At 39.6% G+C, this 19,712-nt stretch overlaps 1 protein-coding gene across 1 annotated transcript in view; it reads right to left on the reverse strand.

The window, feature by feature from the left end:
• Nucleotides 1–714: 714 nt before the first annotated feature.
• Nucleotides 715–19,712, reverse strand: part of MELK (maternal embryonic leucine zipper kinase) — a 20,587-nt gene continuing 1,589 nt past the window's right edge. Inside the window, exons 3-17 of the mRNA XM_010076109.1 lie at nt 19,044–19,160; nt 18,485–18,628; nt 17,160–17,228; nt 16,527–16,619; nt 15,432–15,530; nt 12,857–12,925; nt 12,199–12,297; nt 11,130–11,216; nt 9,654–9,782; nt 7,519–7,665; nt 6,590–6,818; nt 4,760–4,850; nt 4,151–4,319; nt 2,005–2,108; nt 715–892 (exon numbers count right to left, since the gene is read on the reverse strand). Of these exons, the coding sequence (XP_010074411.1) occupies nt 715–892; nt 2,005–2,108; nt 4,151–4,319; nt 4,760–4,850; nt 6,590–6,818; nt 7,519–7,665; nt 9,654–9,782; nt 11,130–11,216; nt 12,199–12,297; nt 12,857–12,925; nt 15,432–15,530; nt 16,527–16,619; nt 17,160–17,228; nt 18,485–18,628; nt 19,044–19,160 (1,824 nt within the window). The remainder of the gene's footprint in view (nt 893–2,004; nt 2,109–4,150; nt 4,320–4,759; nt 4,851–6,589; nt 6,819–7,518; nt 7,666–9,653; nt 9,783–11,129; nt 11,217–12,198; nt 12,298–12,856; nt 12,926–15,431; nt 15,531–16,526; nt 16,620–17,159; nt 17,229–18,484; nt 18,629–19,043; nt 19,161–19,712) is intronic.

Raw genomic sequence — 19,712 nt, forward strand, 5'->3', positions numbered from 1 at the left:
CCCGTTAAAGGTGTCACTCCAGACTCCTTGTAGACAGTCAGGTCTTCTAGATTCTTCTCTGTTCACAACAGTTCAAAGGTGCTGTTTTTCTCAACAAAACGATCTGATAATCGCTTAGCACAAGAGCATCAGAAGCACATGCGCTTGTTAAGCATCACTGCGGCTTAGTAATGAGATACAAGAGTGTGTTATAGGGGATCATAGTTTAAATCCTAGCACTCTTGACTTCACATTTATTGAAGGCAGTCCATTTTGTACAACACTGAGCATATAGTGCAACTCTGGCACCACAGCTGTGACTTGATCTCCATAAATCCTACTTAAGCAGAGACAAGAGCAGAATTATGCAAATGACTGTTTCTGTGCCACATGTACGTGATAGCTGTATACTGAAGCTTATTGTGGTACATCTTCAAACACCAATACTTTTTTAACCCACCTACATGAAAAATAGGCAAGATGAGTAACAGCTTGCAGAATTTTATTCTACAAGAGTTGCAGTTGAAAAATATTTATTACAAGCTTTAATATTAAAGGAAACATACAAAAATGCATGTACAAAGAGGGACAGTAAAAACACAAGAAAGATGGAAGACTTTTCAAACACAGCTGTGAATGTGACAAAGAATTACTTTTCTGAAAGGACCTTTCTGAAACATTATGATTAAAGGCTCAGTACAAAACTGCTGCTTGCTCAGCACACGTATCTGCCAGTCACACTTGGCAGCTGAATAAGATGTCTTCCACCAGTCTCTTGTAGACCCAGGCATCACCTTTAAGCCGTTGTTGGCGGATACCCACTACTTCAGGTTTGCTGAGCTGACACACTTCTAACTTAAACACCATAGTTACTTTGCCAAAATCTGACCGTGTCTGACATTTCAGGGTATAACTGTACAAAACAAAGGAAAAACAGAATAATCATTGAACTGTTTAATGTTTGTTTTGCAATGCAATTTTTAAAGAATGAAAGCACTTTACAGAAATTATCCCATTGCTATTCAGAATATTGGGAAACTACCCAGAGTTCAGTGAATTAAGAACTTTGGATATGTTAGTCCAAGAACACTGTCACTATGCCCAAGTACCAGCATGTAGCACCAACGTCCTAGCCACAGGAACCACTGCCAGCCACAGACCCCTGTTCTCAGGAGTGTAGAGCTGGAAGGATGGAGATGTTCCCACATTTCCCTAGACACGATCAATCTCCTCTCTGCAGAGACACCACTGCTGAGAGGCCGGTTACAGCTCAGCTGGTGTGAGAAGTGGAAAAACTGAAAGTGAAGTCTAAATCATTACAGGGGGAGAAGGTGCTTCTGTGTAATTCAGTATTCAGATTTTCTCCATTCAGATTTTGAGCTTGGAAATGCATCAGAGGTTGAAGTGTACTCTGATGTTCTATAATGCCTATCATTTAAATATTAAAAAACTTCAGAAAATACATATTCATAGGTGAGAACAACATTTCTTTCATGCATTGGGACATTAGGAGAGACATTAGGCTTTGATCAGAACTAGGAACCAATCCTACTCTCAGTACCTTAGTTGAGTTAGTATATCCTACAAATTAAAATAATCTGCACAACGCTGTGAGGATTCTGTGCAGCATTTAAAATATACTGTTCTCTTGGCTAAACACTAATGTCTTTTAACTGCCAAGAATGAGGGCTAAAAGGTATCCCACACTATCTCCCAAAATTGTCCCATTTGGTCATGTGACTGTACCCTAACAAATCTTTTGTATTTACAGTTTCACAAGAGATTCCCATCAGTCTCTAAGAGTTACCTCCTTATTATCCATTCATACCTGTCAGGCAGAGAGCTCTATTACATCTCATTCAACATTCTTTTGCATTGTGTGGACAAGCTTTATTGCAAATGTTCATTTAGTGCTCTACACACTTTCTGTAAAATTGTTGTCTTTTACAACATGGGGCTCAGTGATCTTTAAGGTCCCTTCCAACCCAAACATCCTGTGATTCTATGATCATATTTTACACTTACCCCTTCTGAACATATTCCACATGCTTCTTCGAAAGAACGGTGATTATTTCATTCAACAGTTGGTCTGGATTCAGCAGCTGAGTGGTGGTAACATTATAGTGTGCCTAGAAGTAGTCAGCTCATTAAAAAGAAGTCAAAGAAAAAAATCTCTCTCCTAAAACTGAAGACATTATGGAAAGTTTTCATAGAGAAACATTCAAAAGAGCAAACTTAGTGATAAATGCATCAACTTCCCAATGTTATCATAATTAAGACACTGTAGTAGCAACAGGAACACTAAACAACAACTACTGGACAATTAATATCAAAGCATGTATGAGCTATAATCCATTATAAAATCCAAAGTAGCAGTGATGGGCTGGGGCAGCACAGAGGTTACTACAAGTCTTTTATGTGGCCAGAGGAGATTCCTGGAGAGGAGTGCAGAAGAGAGCCACACAGCTGTGCTTAGAGCACCCTCCTGCACGCTCCACAGCTAGGAAATCACCCACACTGTCACCTGGCCACAACTGAGCACTTCTGACACCAAGGAACAGGCACGGCACCATGTGGCTTTTCTTGGACTAAAACATCACCATGCCTAAAGGGAAAAGGTAACTTTCTACTGAAGTTTACTGTTATAGGGGTTGTATATCACATATAATACTTCATATCACAGTCCAATAAGTGACTTCTTGAACAACTGTAGACATCCATGTGTAATGAGAGAAAAAGTATGCCTTTCTATTTAGCTTTTGAAGTCACAGAAGCAGATAAGAAAAAACGAGATCATAAAATAGCTGGAGAAATTAACACAGGTTAAGGACGCAAAGTCAGAGTAAAAGACTGGTTCTTACAGTTCCTATTGAGCCTAAAATGTATGCAACGCCCTGCCATAACCTCCGTAACACTGAAATAAAGTTCTATCTTCCCCTATTGTATTCCAGCATCCCTAGACATGCATCAGTAATTTTGCAGGTACTATGGACAAGGGAAACTGATGCAGAAGGACAAAAGCCTTTAGAGACAGAAGACCTATCTCCTGTTTCAGATTGCTCAGGTTCTTGAATTATTTGCACAGTGCAAACTCCTGTCCAATGACTTGGTCAGGTTTGTAGCCCAACACATGTCCTGAACTTGTAGGACTGCCACCTTTCCCCCAACAAGCGTCTCTTGGAAAAGCTTCCAACTGGAATAGAGTGGCTGGATTCCATTTACACAGGCTGCAGAACACAGAGTGGTCCTTTCACCGACAGACAGCTCCTACTGTGCAGTGGGTGCCCTAACAGCTGCAGCCCCAGCAGCCAGTCATGTGAAGGTGTACATCACTTTCTATGGAACTGTTTGTGCCTCAGTAACAAGAGTCTTGCCTCTTTCATGTCAATCATGTTTTTCAATCATGTCATCTACAGATTCAAGTATACGTTCCTCCTTATACAACTTCTGAGGTGCACTAAGTTGCTTTTGAGTGATGTATACAATTCTGTTCGCTACACTAGCATTATGCCAACGCCATTTGATGTGTATCCTACAAAACTAAGATTAACCTCGTGAGTCAGCTTTGGTAGGTACAAACTATTAATGTAATTTTAAAGTGCTCTGCACAATGCACTGAAGAACTGCTTTTTCTATGGCTACGTAAAGAAGAAGTAGCCAATTGGCTCAGATGCAGTGACACCAAAATTTTAAAAATCAAAAGTATGCTGACATTGTCAGAAATCTTTTCATATGGTGTAGTTATTCAGGCTTTAAATTTAATCTTGGAACAAGTATATCACTCCTGGACTACAGAAACCTAAGCCAGAAATGTTACCAATTTTTTTTGTGTGTGTGTGTGTAATGAGCTAGCAATATCTCTACACAAATAACACAATTTTCAGCTATGGTTCCTTTAAAACCATCCTGCTTCCCTCAAATTTGTTTTAGATGGGATATAAAAAGCAATGATCAAACTCTTCCCTTGACTTGCCTGAGCCCAGACTAACACAACATCATCTAGCCATAAGTGGGACATGATCCTGTTACCAGAGAAGCAGTGAGAGTGACTGCACTTCACTGCAGAACGAAAGCAAGTGAGGTCACGTAAGTTTTCACAAGGCCATTACTAAAGGAAAAGGATGTTTTCAATAACCATTCTTTTAATGTAAGATTCTTCCAGCAATCATACCTTAAGTTTCCTCGGACAATCTCTGGTGAATTTTTTCTTTTTGCTTGGCGTAAGCATCATGATCACTTTATCTAGCCCTCTTTCAAGACTCCCAAATAATTTAGCTTTTCTCTTCCTTTGGCTGCTATCCTCATGAGCTAGGTTGAGACCTAATTCCACTGAATGACTCCTGTTACATGAACAAAATAAGTTATTTTCCCCTCACTGTTTAGAAACCAGTTATTTCAGGTACATCACTAAAATACTACCAGATCTGACAAAGTGAGGAAAACCAAAGCAAGTCCAGCGTACTACGAGTTTGTTTGAAACTCAGTTGAGACTGAAACCCAGAGCTGTATACAGAAACCGCAGTCCTCTGGGGAACTGGAATAAGAAGTAACTTACACCACAGTAAATAAAAATATATTCTGAAGGTAATTGTATTACATAGTTTTAAAACTTTTATCTGCCTTCAGTGTTTCTAGTGAATGTAGAAAGAGGTTTTAGGAAGATTTTTACCAAGAGAATGGAAATAACAGTTTGCTGTTGTAACAAGGCTTCCTAGGCAGTACATGGATTAAGGTAGTCATGCTCTAAATCAGAAGCGTACACAAATAACTGGACATTTACCTTTCGGAAAGAACCTCAGCTGCTGTCAATTCACCGGTGTTTGTTGGGTTTGTGGATTTCTTAATTGGGGTGACTGCAGTGAACTGGCTCTCTGAAAGAAAGCATGCAAGCCAAAGCAGGTATGTTTTTGCATAAAGGATTTTCTTTTCTTCAGCAAGGATTTCTCATGATTAATAATTTATTTCTAAAACTAGCCCCCTTCTCTATCTCAGGTCTATATCTTCAAGAATGATAAAATATGTTTAATAATAATACCCTACTCGACAAAGAAAAATGGCAGCTGACTTCCCCAGGGCTCTATAAGTCAAGCCTTAGAGTGACCAATGCAGTTCAATATTAGAAATTCATAAAGGAAAAAGATTAGAATTGCTTTCTTGCTTTACCACTGGTCCCAGAATAAACACTGAGCAATTCACTGTGTTGAATATTTGTGTTCTTCGCCACGCCATTTCCCTTATACAAAGGGTGTGAGTTTACATAGCCACGTTTAATAACACACACTACATAACTGCCTAAAAAGTTCTACTACCCACACACCGACAGAGCCCTGTAGAAAATGATTTGGAATGTGTGGAAGTAAACACCACGTGGAATGGTCAGCAAACGGGTTGTTACAACTCAACGCAATCTCAACGCTCAAGAGTTTCAGCTCTCTACAATTTCACCTGGCTCTAGACAATGATGACCTCAAAATTTCAATCTGATACTTCCACCTCTCTCTCTCTCAGAAAGTATGACTATTACCTTTCCTGAACCAAAGATCTTTCAATGAAACAAAGAATTAGCTTTTGTTTAATTCTCAGAAATATCTAACTAAAATGAGCAGAAACGGTGTTCCTGCATTTCCCATTTCAGAAGGAGTACCTACTGTTGCTTTTTAAATTTACTGTGAAGTCAAACTTCACAAGTTACCACACCCAATCTTAACACAAAAATCAAACTCAAACAATTAATCTTTGTAGTCCACCACTTCCTTAAATCCTTCACAAAGGATGGCATTGAACAGCACTATGTCCAAGACCCGTTCTTTACAACTTGAACCAGCCTGCAAAGACATTGTTCCTGAACAACGCTCCTTAGCATCTGGAACAGAAGAGTCTCCGATTGCAAGGATTCCTTGGCATCTGAAGGACAGTTAGCATTTACAGCACCAACACCAAAACTTTTATGTTAATAGTTTAAGAGAATGGTACGGTACATTCAGGATCCATCTTTTTTCATAAGAATGGACTAGACAGGCTGAAAGTTCTGGTAACGCAGAAAAGCTGACATAATTTAGATTTCTGTGGTCTAACACATAAATAAGACTTCTACATTGTTAACAAGAGTATTTTCACTGTCACACTGTTACTGTGACAATGCTGATAAGCTACCATGAGAAACTCAAAAGTTAGACTTGTCTTAGAAGCAGCAATAAAAGCAGACTTAAAAGTATACCTTTATTTCCATGCAAGGTAATAAGGAAAAACAGAATGTTGAGGAAATGGTGTTCTTACCCTTCATGTAGAAGTGGAACCAGATGCAAGTTTCAGCAACAGAGCACTTGGCTCTACGTCAGCGTGTGCCAAAAGGCATGCACATGCAACACCGTAAGCAGTAATGACTTTCTGTAATTAACATGCAAATAATGTGCCCTGATGTATGCTTAAACATCTTGTGGCACCTCACCACATGAACTAGAAGAACCAGACTGGTGAATATGGCAAAAAAAAGTTAAGTCTTGCAGAACCAGATGTATTAGATATACAAGTATTGTATTCATATTTTAATTTACCATAATTTCTAAGCAACATATATGTTCTAAGTTTTCATTAGTTGCATTCAACATACCTTTGAAGACAGGTGCCTGAAAGGGTATGGTTTGTACTTGCGTCTCAATCTGATTCTTCAGAAAAGGAGTCTTTGGAGCAGGAAGCGCAAAGGGCATTTCATTTCTTAAAGCTGACTCTGTATCAACATTCTCTTTGTTTTCATGGTTCTTAGATGCCACATTCCTTGTCACTGGAGTTGACAGTGCAAATTCCATATCATCCAGTTGAGCAGCATCATGCCCTGAATGCTACAAGAGATATAACAAAAAAAAAACCCAACACATCCTTTGCTGCATTCTGATCACATTCAGGAATGTTACAGTAAAGGAAATTCTAAAATTCAAGCAGCCTAAAAATACCATACCATGCTTGCCTTTTAAGAAAAATAGTTTAAAACTCTTCAGTACTTCTGATTCCCTCTATAACCTGCTAATAACCATCTCAAGTCACTTGTCATTTCTTTATCTGCTCTTCTAAACTCTTCAGCTTGCACATTTAAGACTATTGCTCACCAGCTCATCTAAACAGACTTAAGAATTTCCATTTGGTTTAATTGTATAATTTTAATTGCTTCATTGTCTTTTCTTGTCCAACACAGACAGACCGAACTTCTTCAAAGATATGTCCAGCTCTAGCCTACCTCCAAGATGTTGTTTACTGTACCCTATTGTTTTCCTGTCAGTTTTAAAATCCTCATTGCCTCATATACACATTCCCTATACGCTGTTTTTATGCAAAAAAAAAAATTCAAAGGTCAAGTTATCATCAAATGAATCATGACCTACAGCTAGAGGAAGCTGCAATTTATGTTCAACTATGTATTTAAAACATTTCTTCACTCAGTTGGTAACTCCCTTTAGACAGGGTCCACCAAGCATTTAAATATGTAATAAGTTTTATGTACAATAAGATTTTATTTAAAGGAACTAGTATTTATTCTTCAAACACCCGCTTTATTCCAGGAGCATTTAGCGTAAATTCTTCCAGCGGAGATTCTTCAAATAGTGAAGCTGCATCAGAAAATTCCCTGGATCCGAATCCATCTGACACTTCACTGCAGTGTGGTACATTTTCATATGTCATAGCTCTTCCAGACTGAAAAGAAAGATTCAGTAGAGATTCCACTGCACTAATAAAAGGATGATTTAATCAGAAAAGTGTAATTAATATCTAAATATTGTTTCTAATTTCCTAGTTATGGTTAACAGCTAATGGGAAGTTCCCACACCGGTGACCTAAATTTTATAATATGACTTTAATATTGTCATTGTGGATTTGCCATTTGTATCAAAAGCAGATGTGAAATTATTCTCAAGTATTACCAAGTCATCTTTCATGAGCTGTATCAAGAACAGAAGCAACTCACAAAAAATACCTTCCTTTGATTTCAAGACGTGGACCACAAGCTGCTTTTACCAAAAGGCAAATAATAAGCTGGAAAGAACCCAAGAAAAGAATGCAGTAAAATCTGAAAGGGGGCCAGATAAAGGTTATCACTTTACACCCAAACCATATGATTATGGAATCTGCAACAGTACTTGTACTAGCATTCAGCAGCCTTCATCTAATTGTTAGGCCTGAAAAAAGTTGTCATTTATTAAATCACAGCATTCATAACTTCAGCCAAGATTGCTAACCTTCGTGACTCGCACCACAGACAATCAGATGTACATCACAGTATCCTTAGTTTAACATCTCTTGTTATTTTCAGTAAACTCTTACCAAGGACTTTTTTCATACCACTTGAGTGCAACTACGTACAGTTATTTTAAATTATCAGTCCTCAGCTGGAATGGATACCATTCTAAGAAGCTGTGTTCTGGGGGCAGGTAAGGTTCTCTTGGGCTGTGATCACAGATATTGCAATGATCAGATCTCTCAATAATACTGGAACAGAATTAGAGCTTCCTGGTGTGGTACCAGACCTACTATGATGACTTACTAAAAAGCCCTACCTTGGCTACTGCCAAGAAGCTAACAGCCCAATACTGTAGCTGAAATCACCTTCCATTACAGTATGAATGCCCAAATGGGATTCTTTGGCTACCATGTTCCAGATAAAATTCATGCCATGGTGAATTTTTTGGAATATCCTTCCACACAAGACTGCTTGAAATAAGGCAGCATTAGGTACAAACTCACGCCACTGAATTCTGAAACTGGCTAAGTTAAGGGTTCTGTTTTCTTGTCTTCACATCAGATCAGCTCCAGCTAGAGAGCTTTGCTAGTTGGGTATTTCAGCAAATTCAGTTGATATTCACTCACAGCATCTACATGCAGGTAAGTTAAATGTGTACTGAGCACTGGAGAAGGACTAAGGGATTGCTGCGTTGTGTAGACGTGGTTTTCACAACCCTCTCTGAAGGCATAATGCATATGTTAAATAGCCGCATAAACTGGATGAATTTACCTAGGACATCACTAGAGCTGAAGTAACTTCACCATAAGATACACAAAACTGCTTGAGAATCCAATTCATCAGAAAAACATCAGCAAGACGTTTCCTCTACTCAAAATAAACAGAATCCTCTCTGGAATTGTGTTCTGAAAGGAAGCAGATGAGGAAGGAATGTGTCTCTCCCCTTTGAGAGGGAGCTCGTGGTCCATGTCATCTCAAAGCAGGCTGCCCAGATGACATGCAAGGATATTTCTGAATAGTTTCCTTACCAAGCCATGACAAATGCAGCTAGCAAGGTACAAAAACATCTAGAGATAAATGTGAAAGAATGCAGTAAGAAGTTAGGTATCACAGATGAAAATCTGGGATGATCACATAGACCAGACAATCGGCAATTTCAGTCCATTTCCATGAGTAGCCAAGAGGAGATTCTGTGCGCTACTCATAATGCACCATGTCCTCCCAGACAGTTATTCCAGTAATGTCAATTCACAGAAGCAGTCCAGCTCGTTAAAACATGTTAACAAGGAGACCGAACTGTTAAATGACCAAGATGACTGTGGCTGACTGCACAAATGCTCTCTTACTGATGTTTAGGGCACTAGTCTGTTTTCCCAGGTAGAGCTTTAGTAACGCAGAGCAGTGTTTTACCCAGTATGTTGTCCCATCAAATTAGAAAACTTACCTGGAGAGTTGCTGATTGTGCTGTACTGGCATGCTCTGCTAGACATGGAACCCTCAAGCAAACACACTTGCCACGAGCCTTCTTGGACTGAAGCAAGAGATACATTGCTGACATTTGGTCATACTTCCACTAAGCACAAGAAAAAAAAAGAGCATTTTAATCTCCTCTTTAGAACCATTGTAAATACAAAGCAACCTCAGCCTCCTGAAAATTTCTGCTTTTCTGCAAATTTTTCTGTCTGATGTGCATCCTTAATGCTTGATCACCTAAGTGTAGTTTCAGATTTCAGCTGATTCACACAATGTGTTTGAGATCAAGAAACAGGCTATGGTTGTTGATCTGGGCACGTTAGTTTGTAGTATGCTCAATATAGTGAAAACTAGTGCTGGGGTCAGAATCTACCTACTGCAGTGAATGGTAAAGCTATTAATGCAGTTCAGCTGATATTTCAACCAGAGTCTCAACTTTTTGAAGTCCGTCCCCCCCATTCTCCCTCCATGAGCAGAAACAACTTTTTGCATGATTTTCATCAGCTCTGCTGGTGTAATATGGGTAAATGCTTGACAGGTTTGCAGCATAGTACAATTAGTTCAAACTAGTTATAAGGGATTAGAAGTCCTCCAGTAAAGGACTATGCAAATGCCACAAGCCTATTCTGAAGGACTTTCCCCCTTGTAGACAGATTATTCAGATTACTTCGTATAACTGAAGAACAAGTATCATTAACTCCACAAATCCGTCTTAAGTATCACACACATTTTAAGTCTGTTTCTACTAGTTATGTGGAAACCCTAAACAGTTTTTCCAAAGCTAAGAACTATGTCACTGCTACCATGTATAAAGGAGCAAAAAAAAGCTACTTCAAGGGAGAATTTTCAGATTCAGGTTAAAGCTGGAGCATGCATTATGTTTTAAGTCTCTTCTGCAGCTTGCAATGTCATCACTAACATTTGTACAGTTCTTCTAGAAGCACTCAGTTCAACTTTTGTCATTTGTATTCAAAAGTAACTAAACATATTCACTTATTTCAAAAACTGTGAATCATAACTCCAAAAAATGTATCTTATCTTCTGTCTGGGTGACAGTCTGATATTTTTCTTGCTTTTTTTTCTCCCCTTCTTACTTACTGAACCACTTCAAAGCAAAAGTTAACCCAGCAAGTGGCATCTGTCGTTCAGCTATGAATTTCTGTAAGTGTACTTCGACTTCGAGAGATTCAGAAGGATTTTACCATGGTGGGGAATAACAGTAAGGTTTGGGAAATATCACGAGCACAATTAAAGGAGGAAAAGGAAAACACACAAATTTCAACATCTGAACTGCAATTATAAGCTACAGGTAGATTCTGGAGTTCTGCAGGTGATCCTTAATTCTGAAAAGTATTAAAAATCTCATACTTGAGAATAACTGAGTATTAGTCTGTTAATACAGTAACTTTGTTCTCTGTATTAGTGTAAATTGCTGATATATACTTACCTCTGATATCAATTCTGATATGGTCTCGCTGCTCAGTTTATGAAACATGGAAAGCTCTGTTATGCAGTATTCATCAAGATGTCCCAGCTGCAAGAACATAATGGATATTGAAGTACAAGGCTTTCAAGTTGTCATAATCCATATTTGACTGTAACACTGTCATGAAACCCAGTTGGCTGAGTCAATCAACCATTAGTTTAAACCTTTTATTTTGAATAGTTAGCACCATAGCTAAATATTGTAGGGAATACACTGAAAGAGTCACACAAGTTCAACAGCTCCACAGACTGGTCCCTCCTTGGCAAGAGGTTGTGAATTCAAATAAAGCTTGACAGTAGATGAGATTTTTACTAGAATGGAAGCTACACTTTCATTTCTGCTTAAATATTCGGAGCTATCAGACATGCACATATTTTCCAGCTGGCTCTAGAACTGATGCTGCAGGCACAGTCCAGCTGTTCATTATCTGGAGAAACAGTGGCATCCAGTGGCCAAAGCGAGGCATTGGCTGCAAACATGCAGCAACTTCTCCATTCTTACTACTGACAGCTAGATTATTTTATTTTTCCCCCCCCTCCATTCTACCTTAATCTCTCACACAAGTAAAACAAGTGATAGAGAGACATGAGGAACATACCTTCAGTGATGTCAAATTTTTATCCAAACTAGCAGTTTTCAGTGAGGACTAGATATAAGACAAACCATAATCACATCTAACATGCTCTCCAAAATATTTGCATTTTGCACCTTAAAAGTATTGACCAAGCAGCCTGGAGAAACAAGTTGTCATTTCTATGCTCTATACTCCACATTTTGGTGAGAAGTCAGTTATTTTCCAAATTAAGCATCAGCTGCAGAATACAATGAAAATACATTTGAAATTCCTCCCCAGGAGAAATCAAGAGAAAGTAACAACATTTTGACAGCAAAAAGAATCAGAAAGGAGCCATGGGCCATCTCAGAGTCCCTCTCTGGAGAAATGTCTTCACACGCCCATGCTGCGAGAACAGTAGCAAGATGGTAAAGATTACATCAAGTACTTTTGTGTTTGTCTGACAAGCGTACTTACTGAATATTTACTTTGCCACTGAACAGCATCAGAATAACCTTCCATGAGCCAAGGGTGACTTAGTAGATGTTTAACTGTAATCCGCTTCTTCGGATTCACCTGAGGGCAATAAAAATCAAACTGATGCATAAATAATCGAGAAGAACTGAGGAAACAATTTGTCTTCTACTCAGAATTTTAGGGTGGCTAGAAGCTCAAATGGAAACCAATACTGCTTCAGCGCTTCACCAAAAGGAAGGTCAAACACGTGAGCTATGGAAAGCAGTCACAGAGCCTACAGCTACAATAAGTGTTCCAGGAGTATTTAGCATTGTCTAGATTGCTTAGATGTAGCCCCAATGCGTATTCAGTGTGTTTAGCTTCATTTATAAAACAGCTTTTATACAGCAAAATTAAGAACAACCAAATGCAGGCTGCTTGAAGGCTTTGTTTTATCATTTAAACTTTGCTTAATTATTTCTATACCAAATAATTATTCTCAAAGAATTTTCAGCAGAAGGCAATACTAATATTTTCTTCAAAAATTTGTAAGAATTAAACTTCTTGTCTAAACACTGAATATTTAAGTATTTCATCTATGTAATGTTTTAACCAATGGAACAGTACCACCAAACAGAATATACCAAATAGTACTACCAAACAGAAGCAATACCTTTACCTGCAGCATTTGGTCAAGCAGTAGCGTACTGCTAGCAGAGAGCCACTTCGGAATACTGTACTTTCCTCTCTGCAGAAAAGAAGAGGATAATCACAAACCTTGAATAGCTAGCTCAAAAGGAACTGCCAATTACTTTTATGATAGCGACATCTGTATTCAGTCAAAAATGAAGAACAGCAGGCACATGCAAACTTAGCTTTAAGAATGACTTGAATAAATTTAACGGTAGCACTAAAACCCAGCTGTATTAGGAAGGAAAATGCTGTGTTTGAATTATCAGCTGCAGTTTTCACCCACTCAGCTTATGTGACATTTTCACCTACTTCTGCAGCTAACCTGCTCCCTACCTATCGCATTGTTTCATCATACCAACTGGATACTGAAGTTTTAGAAGTGCAAACATATTGAAGCACGACTGATACTGGCACTTTGAAATGTGAATATTCATTGGAATCACTACTTCTCAGACACTAAAAATAAACCATCCTCAACATTTCTTTTCTTGACTATGTTACATCTAATGCTAGAATTTCTACCTCTACTCATTCTGCAGACAGGAAAAAGGCTACAGATCTAACAGGTTAAGTTTCTTTCGATCAAATTATTTACTTTTTTAAAATTCTTGATTAGAACAAAACTGAAAATGGCCTTCAGATTTGAGGTAAAACAACAACAGTAGCTAAAAAAACAAACCAAATTCACCATCAAGGATCACTTACTTCTCAAGGAAAACGGAGAAAAAAAAAAATCAGCAAACAACCATTGTGAAATAACATAACTATCAACTTGTCACAGTAGTTTTCCTTCTACAAAGAAAAGCCTCAATAACAAAACAGTTGGTATTACATGCAACATACATTTCTAACCAGAGTATGCATTGCTTTATTATCATAGGTTAAAGAATTTAAGTTACATATTTACAGACACTACTAATGAGCTATTTATAAACAGTTTGAAGGCTGTTTCACAATGCAGCTTTACTCCGAAATGAAGCCAAATAAGGTAAAACATGTAATCTGCATTTTGTTTTTAATATACTGCTACAGGACATGAGACAAGGAAAACAAAGTTAGCATCTACTTGACTGAGTGCAATGCTGGAAAGTAAATAGTTTGCAATAGCTACCAGAGACATAAAATCACACCAGAAACAACATTTTTTTACAAAAGTTACATCACAGCTTGATTTTGCATTCAAAAAGTAAAGGCGTTTATTCAGGTATTCCCAAACAAAGAAATGTGGAACATTCCAGGGTAAAATGCGTGTAAGTCATACAATCCTAATTAAAATCAAGCAGCAGCTTACTACATTGGTTTGGAACAATAGTTCTAAATTGAGATTACAATAAATTTCAGGCTCTATAACATGTGAAATTAATTTCCACAATAGTGTGTAAGCATCCTCATTTCAGCAATTTTCAGTTCACAACCACATAAAACAAATTCAGAGTGGAAACAGCAAGCCTGCATCTTAGCACCTGTGACATTATCAGTTTTCAGCTACACTCAAACCAAGTTTTAAAACTTGGCCTCTCAAGCTACTCTATGATTGTGCAAGCAGGAAAGTCCTATCATTTTAATGGTGATTCATCAGAATATCAGCACCTTTACCGGATCTCCCTGGATCAGCTTCTCATTGCTTCCTTTTTTTTTTTTTTTAAGTTCTTTGCAACTCAAACTGACCTTCCTACAGATCTTCTGTCAAGGTACTCAAATCCACTACAAATCCAGACCAAAAAGCCACACTGTTTGATGAGCTAATCCTGCACTTTACAGAGCTCTGATTGCAATGGACCCCGAAAATATTCCCTGTGAAGATCAGCTGTCAGTTGCCTCCTACCAGAGTAGTCCTTGAACACTCCTGAAGAGTTCTTTGGGGCTTTTTAGATATATCAGACTCTGGATGACAGGAGAAAGAGGTAGAGGAAGCCAAAGCCCTTACCCAACACAGCTGCTCCTCACTCCACTCACTCGCTGGAAGCTTTATCAACATAGGTTTTATGGCAGCTTAGAAGGGGTTCATAGAAGTGTTTGTATGGTGTGGAACAGCAGCTGTTTAGCTGTGTCAGAAGGAGTTTGCAGGGAAGCAGAACCATTTAATTACTTACAATTTATTCAACTTTTTCTGTTGATTATTCTGTCTTACATTTCCTCCTCATTTTGGATGAGGAAAGCATAATAGCAGATGCAGAATCCTGCTTTCCTAGACATGAGGATAGCTGACATTTAAAAACTTTTTCTGGTAAATCAAATTTGCAACTCTATTCCATACAAGGAGAAGCCAGATAAAGGCTCAGATACAAAAATCCAGCCCACCAGCAAGAAAATGCTTCTCCTGAAACCCAGCTTCCTATCAGATTACGGGATGAAGCTTGAGCACTGCAGAGGCCTGTGGAAGAGGGTAGAAACAAATCCCCAAAACGTTGATAGGAAAAGTAGCAAAGAGGAACAAAATTCAGCAGATGTGCTTTTGCCCTAGGCACAGCTCAACAGGTTCTGCCATCAGAAAAGCAAAGGCCTCTCATAATCCTCAGCAATGTCTGCTCCCAGTGTGTTCCAGCACCATCAATACGTACTGTTATCTTCCTGTAGAGAGCCATGACATTGTCATCTTCAAAGGGGAGAAAGCCACACAGCAGAGCATACAGCAGTACTCCCATGCTCCAAATATCTGCCTAAAAAATAAAAGCCAGTGGAAGGTCATGAACCTGGTCTATCTAAAGAGACAGGTAGCATTGTCCCCATTTGTCAAAGCCCACATACAACTCACGAAAAGCAGGCTCCTTAATTCTGGACAGAACTCTTGTGTTCCAAGTGAAAGCACAAAACCCAAATTCAATTTTCAATTCACTTAAGCTAGAGCACTAGGAAAACCAATATCCTCTCCTTAGGTCACCAAATTGCTGTGTTACCTTCAATCTACAAAGATTTCACTGGCAGAAATGAAATCAAACTCATCACAGGGGATTTCATATGGTAGTGTATTACTGATTACAACAAGCCTACGGCTTCTTCCAAAAAAGAAAGCAGGAGTTAAGAGGGCAAGGACAGTTGCACAAAGGAAAAAAGACCGACTCCATCCAACAGCACAGCAGTTTAGGGAGTTTGAGGGGATTGAAATTACAGCATTTTGGATGGATTGACAAAGACAAGTAGCAAGTCCTAATGTTCTAGACATGGAATCAAAGCTGGATAAACTCACATTTTTTCTTCTCTCAAATTCTACTATACTGTGCAGTGTAAAGAGCAAGTTTTCATGAACAACTTTCATGCTAAAGCCAGGCCTAGTAAGGCATACAAGATACAGAGACCACACAAGAATTTGCAACAAGAGTTGGACAATTAACAGAATAAATCGCTGCTTGAAAGAACGTGCAGTAGAAGGAAGGAATTTAAGATACTGTTCTGTAGGGCACTGCAATATGGAGCAACAAATGGAGATGGTGAAAGATTAGTCAGAAACAAACTAGCCAGCTCCATGATCTGTGTCCAAGAGCACCACATGTTATTCCAGGCTGTGACAGTCCAGGCTAGTCACACACCTTCTGAGAACTACCCAGGCAATCTTATCCAGCAGTATTTAAGAGAAACCAAGCGAGCACATTTGAACCCCACCACCTTTAAATATATAGAGGGGAAAAAAAAACCCTAACCCAAACTGTGCTGCATACCTCTGAGCCAATATACGCCTTGCCCTGAATCAGCTCTGGGGCTGCATAAGCTGGGCTTCCACAGCATGTCTTCAGGTGGTAATCAAGGCCACCCTAGGATAACAGAAAACAGATCACACAGAAGCACTGGCTTTAACATAGCTTAAGACTTCTAGTGACAACATATCAGAGGCCTCAGAGGCTTCATTTTCCTCAGCTGCACGTCTACATTCACCTTAAGTTTTGCTTTGGCCAGTTTGGGTCTCAATAGTAAACTCAAGACCAAATCCTAGGCTAGTAACTGGGACCGCGCTCCCTCCCAGCTTCTCCTGCCCCTGCAGACATGGGCACAGCAGAGAAGCTGAAGCGACCTTTACTGGCATGGCAGCAACTATAATATCAGTGTTATCACGCTTCTTCTTAGCACAAATCCAAAACACAGCCTCTCAGTAGCTACTACGAAGAAAGTTAACTCTGTCCCAGCTGAACCCAGGACACCCTGCCAAGTAGTTAGGGACTGTCTGATGACTCTGCAAACAGCATGACTTTGGGGTCTTCGGGCAAGTCTCTGCATTGCACTCTGAAGCCAAACATGCATTTTTTTATGCTGTAGCCGATTTAGCTCTACTCTGTGAAAGCAACTGATACGCCTACCTTTGGCTTTGCACAAAGCCCAAAGTCTATCAGCTTCAAATTATGATCCTCATCAATCAGCAGATTTTCCTGTTAAAAGAGAAAGCGATAGGTAAGGCTTCTATGACCTAAGTATCCAAAGAACAACATTTTCTTTCACCTTATTTCTTCTCATCAATAGCAGCTAGAATTTACCTACAGCTCTCCTCTGGAGATTTTGAGTGGTCTCTAAGAAATATATACCATATTCCAGATGGTGAATACCAGTTCCTGTCTGCTGAGAAGGGCTGGAGGTGGGGGGATTGACAGACAGCAAGCTGAATGTGAGGCAGCAGTCTGCTCTGGCAGAACAGGTGGCCAGCAACATCAGGGACTGTATTAAACAGAGCACAGCTAGTAGATTTGGGGAATTTACTCTAAGTCCTCTGTTCAGCCCAACTAGAACAGTGCACTTAGTTTCTGCCCCCCATCACAGGAACAATATCAAACTGGAGTAAGGTTGGTCTAACACTGCTTTGAGCAGGAGGTTCAAGCAGAAGCCTCTAGAAGTCCCTTCCCACCCAAGTTCTCCCATGATCCTATGAATCTCTGCTTTCCAGATAAAAGCCAACTCCTTCCCAAAGGCAGATGCAATGCTTCATTTGGGAAGAAGTTCTTTGGAGACAAAGATTTCATGAGATGCCTACGAAAACATCTGTGCACTAAGAATTTGCTTTTGTCAGAGACATCAGCGTCTCTGAAAATCCACATTTCTAACCCCTTCAAGGAGAAATGGACTCAAGTCTTCAATTCCCTAAACCTGTAATTTAACTCTGTAATGACAGCAAAGCCACAGGATGGGTCCAGTAGCATGTATCTCCCCCTGCACCCTCTGCCTAGCCACCATTTGTTTAAACTATCCTAGGATCATAGAATATCTCAAGTTGTAAGGGACCCATAAGGATGACTGAGTCCAACTACCTGCTCCCCACAGGATGTGAAAACAGAACAGTTGGCAAAACAGAGTGGCACCATAAAGATACTCTCCAGGTACCAGCTGGCATAAAGAGGATAACAAAAACACCTAAGCAACATTCAAAATCAGATCCACATCTCTGCTCCTCTCCCAGCTGGAGCGTGTTGTTCTGCTTCTCTTTCAGAGGAAGCTCCTTCCTCAGATATAGTCACAACCAGCTCAGCTGAGGAATGTAGTAGCAAGTACAAATAAGGCTCTTTCAAAAGACGACAGCTAAAGAGCTCTAAAGACAAGAGAATGGAGAAGGCGTAACTTACTTTGACTCCTAATGGAAATATAAAATTGGGTGTTAATTACGATTTAAGCAAATCTGTCTACTATTGAGACTTACTGGTTTGAGATCCCTGTGAGCATATCCCTGACTGTGAACATAAGCAATTGCTGAAACAATCTGTCGAAAAAATACACGAGCTTCCTCTTCCGAAAGGCGGTCCTTTGAAACTACGTAGTCAAACAGCTCTCCTCCAGGGCAGTACTGCAAGAAGACAGGAAAAAGAGAACACATTTAGAAAACAGGAGGAGAATACAGACTCTTACCTGTCATGTTGCAACAGAAACATTACGCTAATGTCACAGGTGATACAGATTGCCTAGGAGGTGACAACCACGCAGGAGTTCTGGGGTCCCGCGAATCCTGATGACGCTATTTTAAAAGTAGATGAAGCGCAAGGTAGGAGTTAAAGTTATTTCACTTACGGCAAACGGTGAAGAGTGGTTTTTACAGGTTAGAACACAGAATGTGTTACTAGCTTCTTTTTTAAACTAAAGCCCCTTGAACATGCTTATCATTGAGATAACTTTCTAAGAATTCTTTCATTTGAGCTCTGTTATCATCTCCTGCTACAGCTAAACCCAGGAACCTTCGCCATGGCAGAAACACCATTTCTTACCTCTAGGACCATGAATATTTTCTTGGATGTCTCTATCACGTGATACAACTGGCAAATATGCTGGTGACTTAAGTTCTTCATGGCACCAATTTCTACTTTAACACGAGGCAAGTCATCCTAAGAGACCACAACAGTAAGCTATTAAATTGCCAACTACTTTGACAGCCTGTGCAACACAGTAAGCATCAGATTATCATGCAAAACAGTTTCACAGTGTGTAGGTGACAGCATGCAATTCAACTGCTCAGATTCAGTCCAGCAACAGCTCTTCCACTACTCCCCTGCAATTGTGGCACATTGATCAGAGCTGCAGATGCAAAATAGCTACTGTTCTCATCAGCATTCTGTTTGAATTACCATAATACAACTTCCTCAGTTTTAGAGCCATAAGAGGGCACAAGATTTGTGGTCTTCTGTTCTTTCAAGTCTACAGCTATTATGGTTTTGTGGGGGGGGGGTTTTGTCTGGTAGCAGGGAGGGGCCACAGTAATGGCTCCTGTAAGCAGCTGCTAAAGGTTTCCCTGGACTCCAGCTCTGCTGGCAGCAAGGGATGGGCTGCAGTGGCACCCCGTGTAAGTAACTGCTCAGAGTTCCCCTAGCTCCAAGTCTGCTCTGGCAGCAAGGGAGGGGCTACAGTGGTGGCTCCTGTAACCGACTGCTAAGGGTTCA

Source organism: Pterocles gutturalis, unplaced genomic scaffold (genome assembly GCF_000699245.1).
Source record: "Pterocles gutturalis isolate BGI_N339 unplaced genomic scaffold, ASM69924v1 scaffold12498, whole genome shotgun sequence".
Classification (NCBI taxonomy): Eukaryota; Metazoa; Chordata; class Aves; order Pterocliformes; family Pteroclidae; genus Pterocles; species Pterocles gutturalis.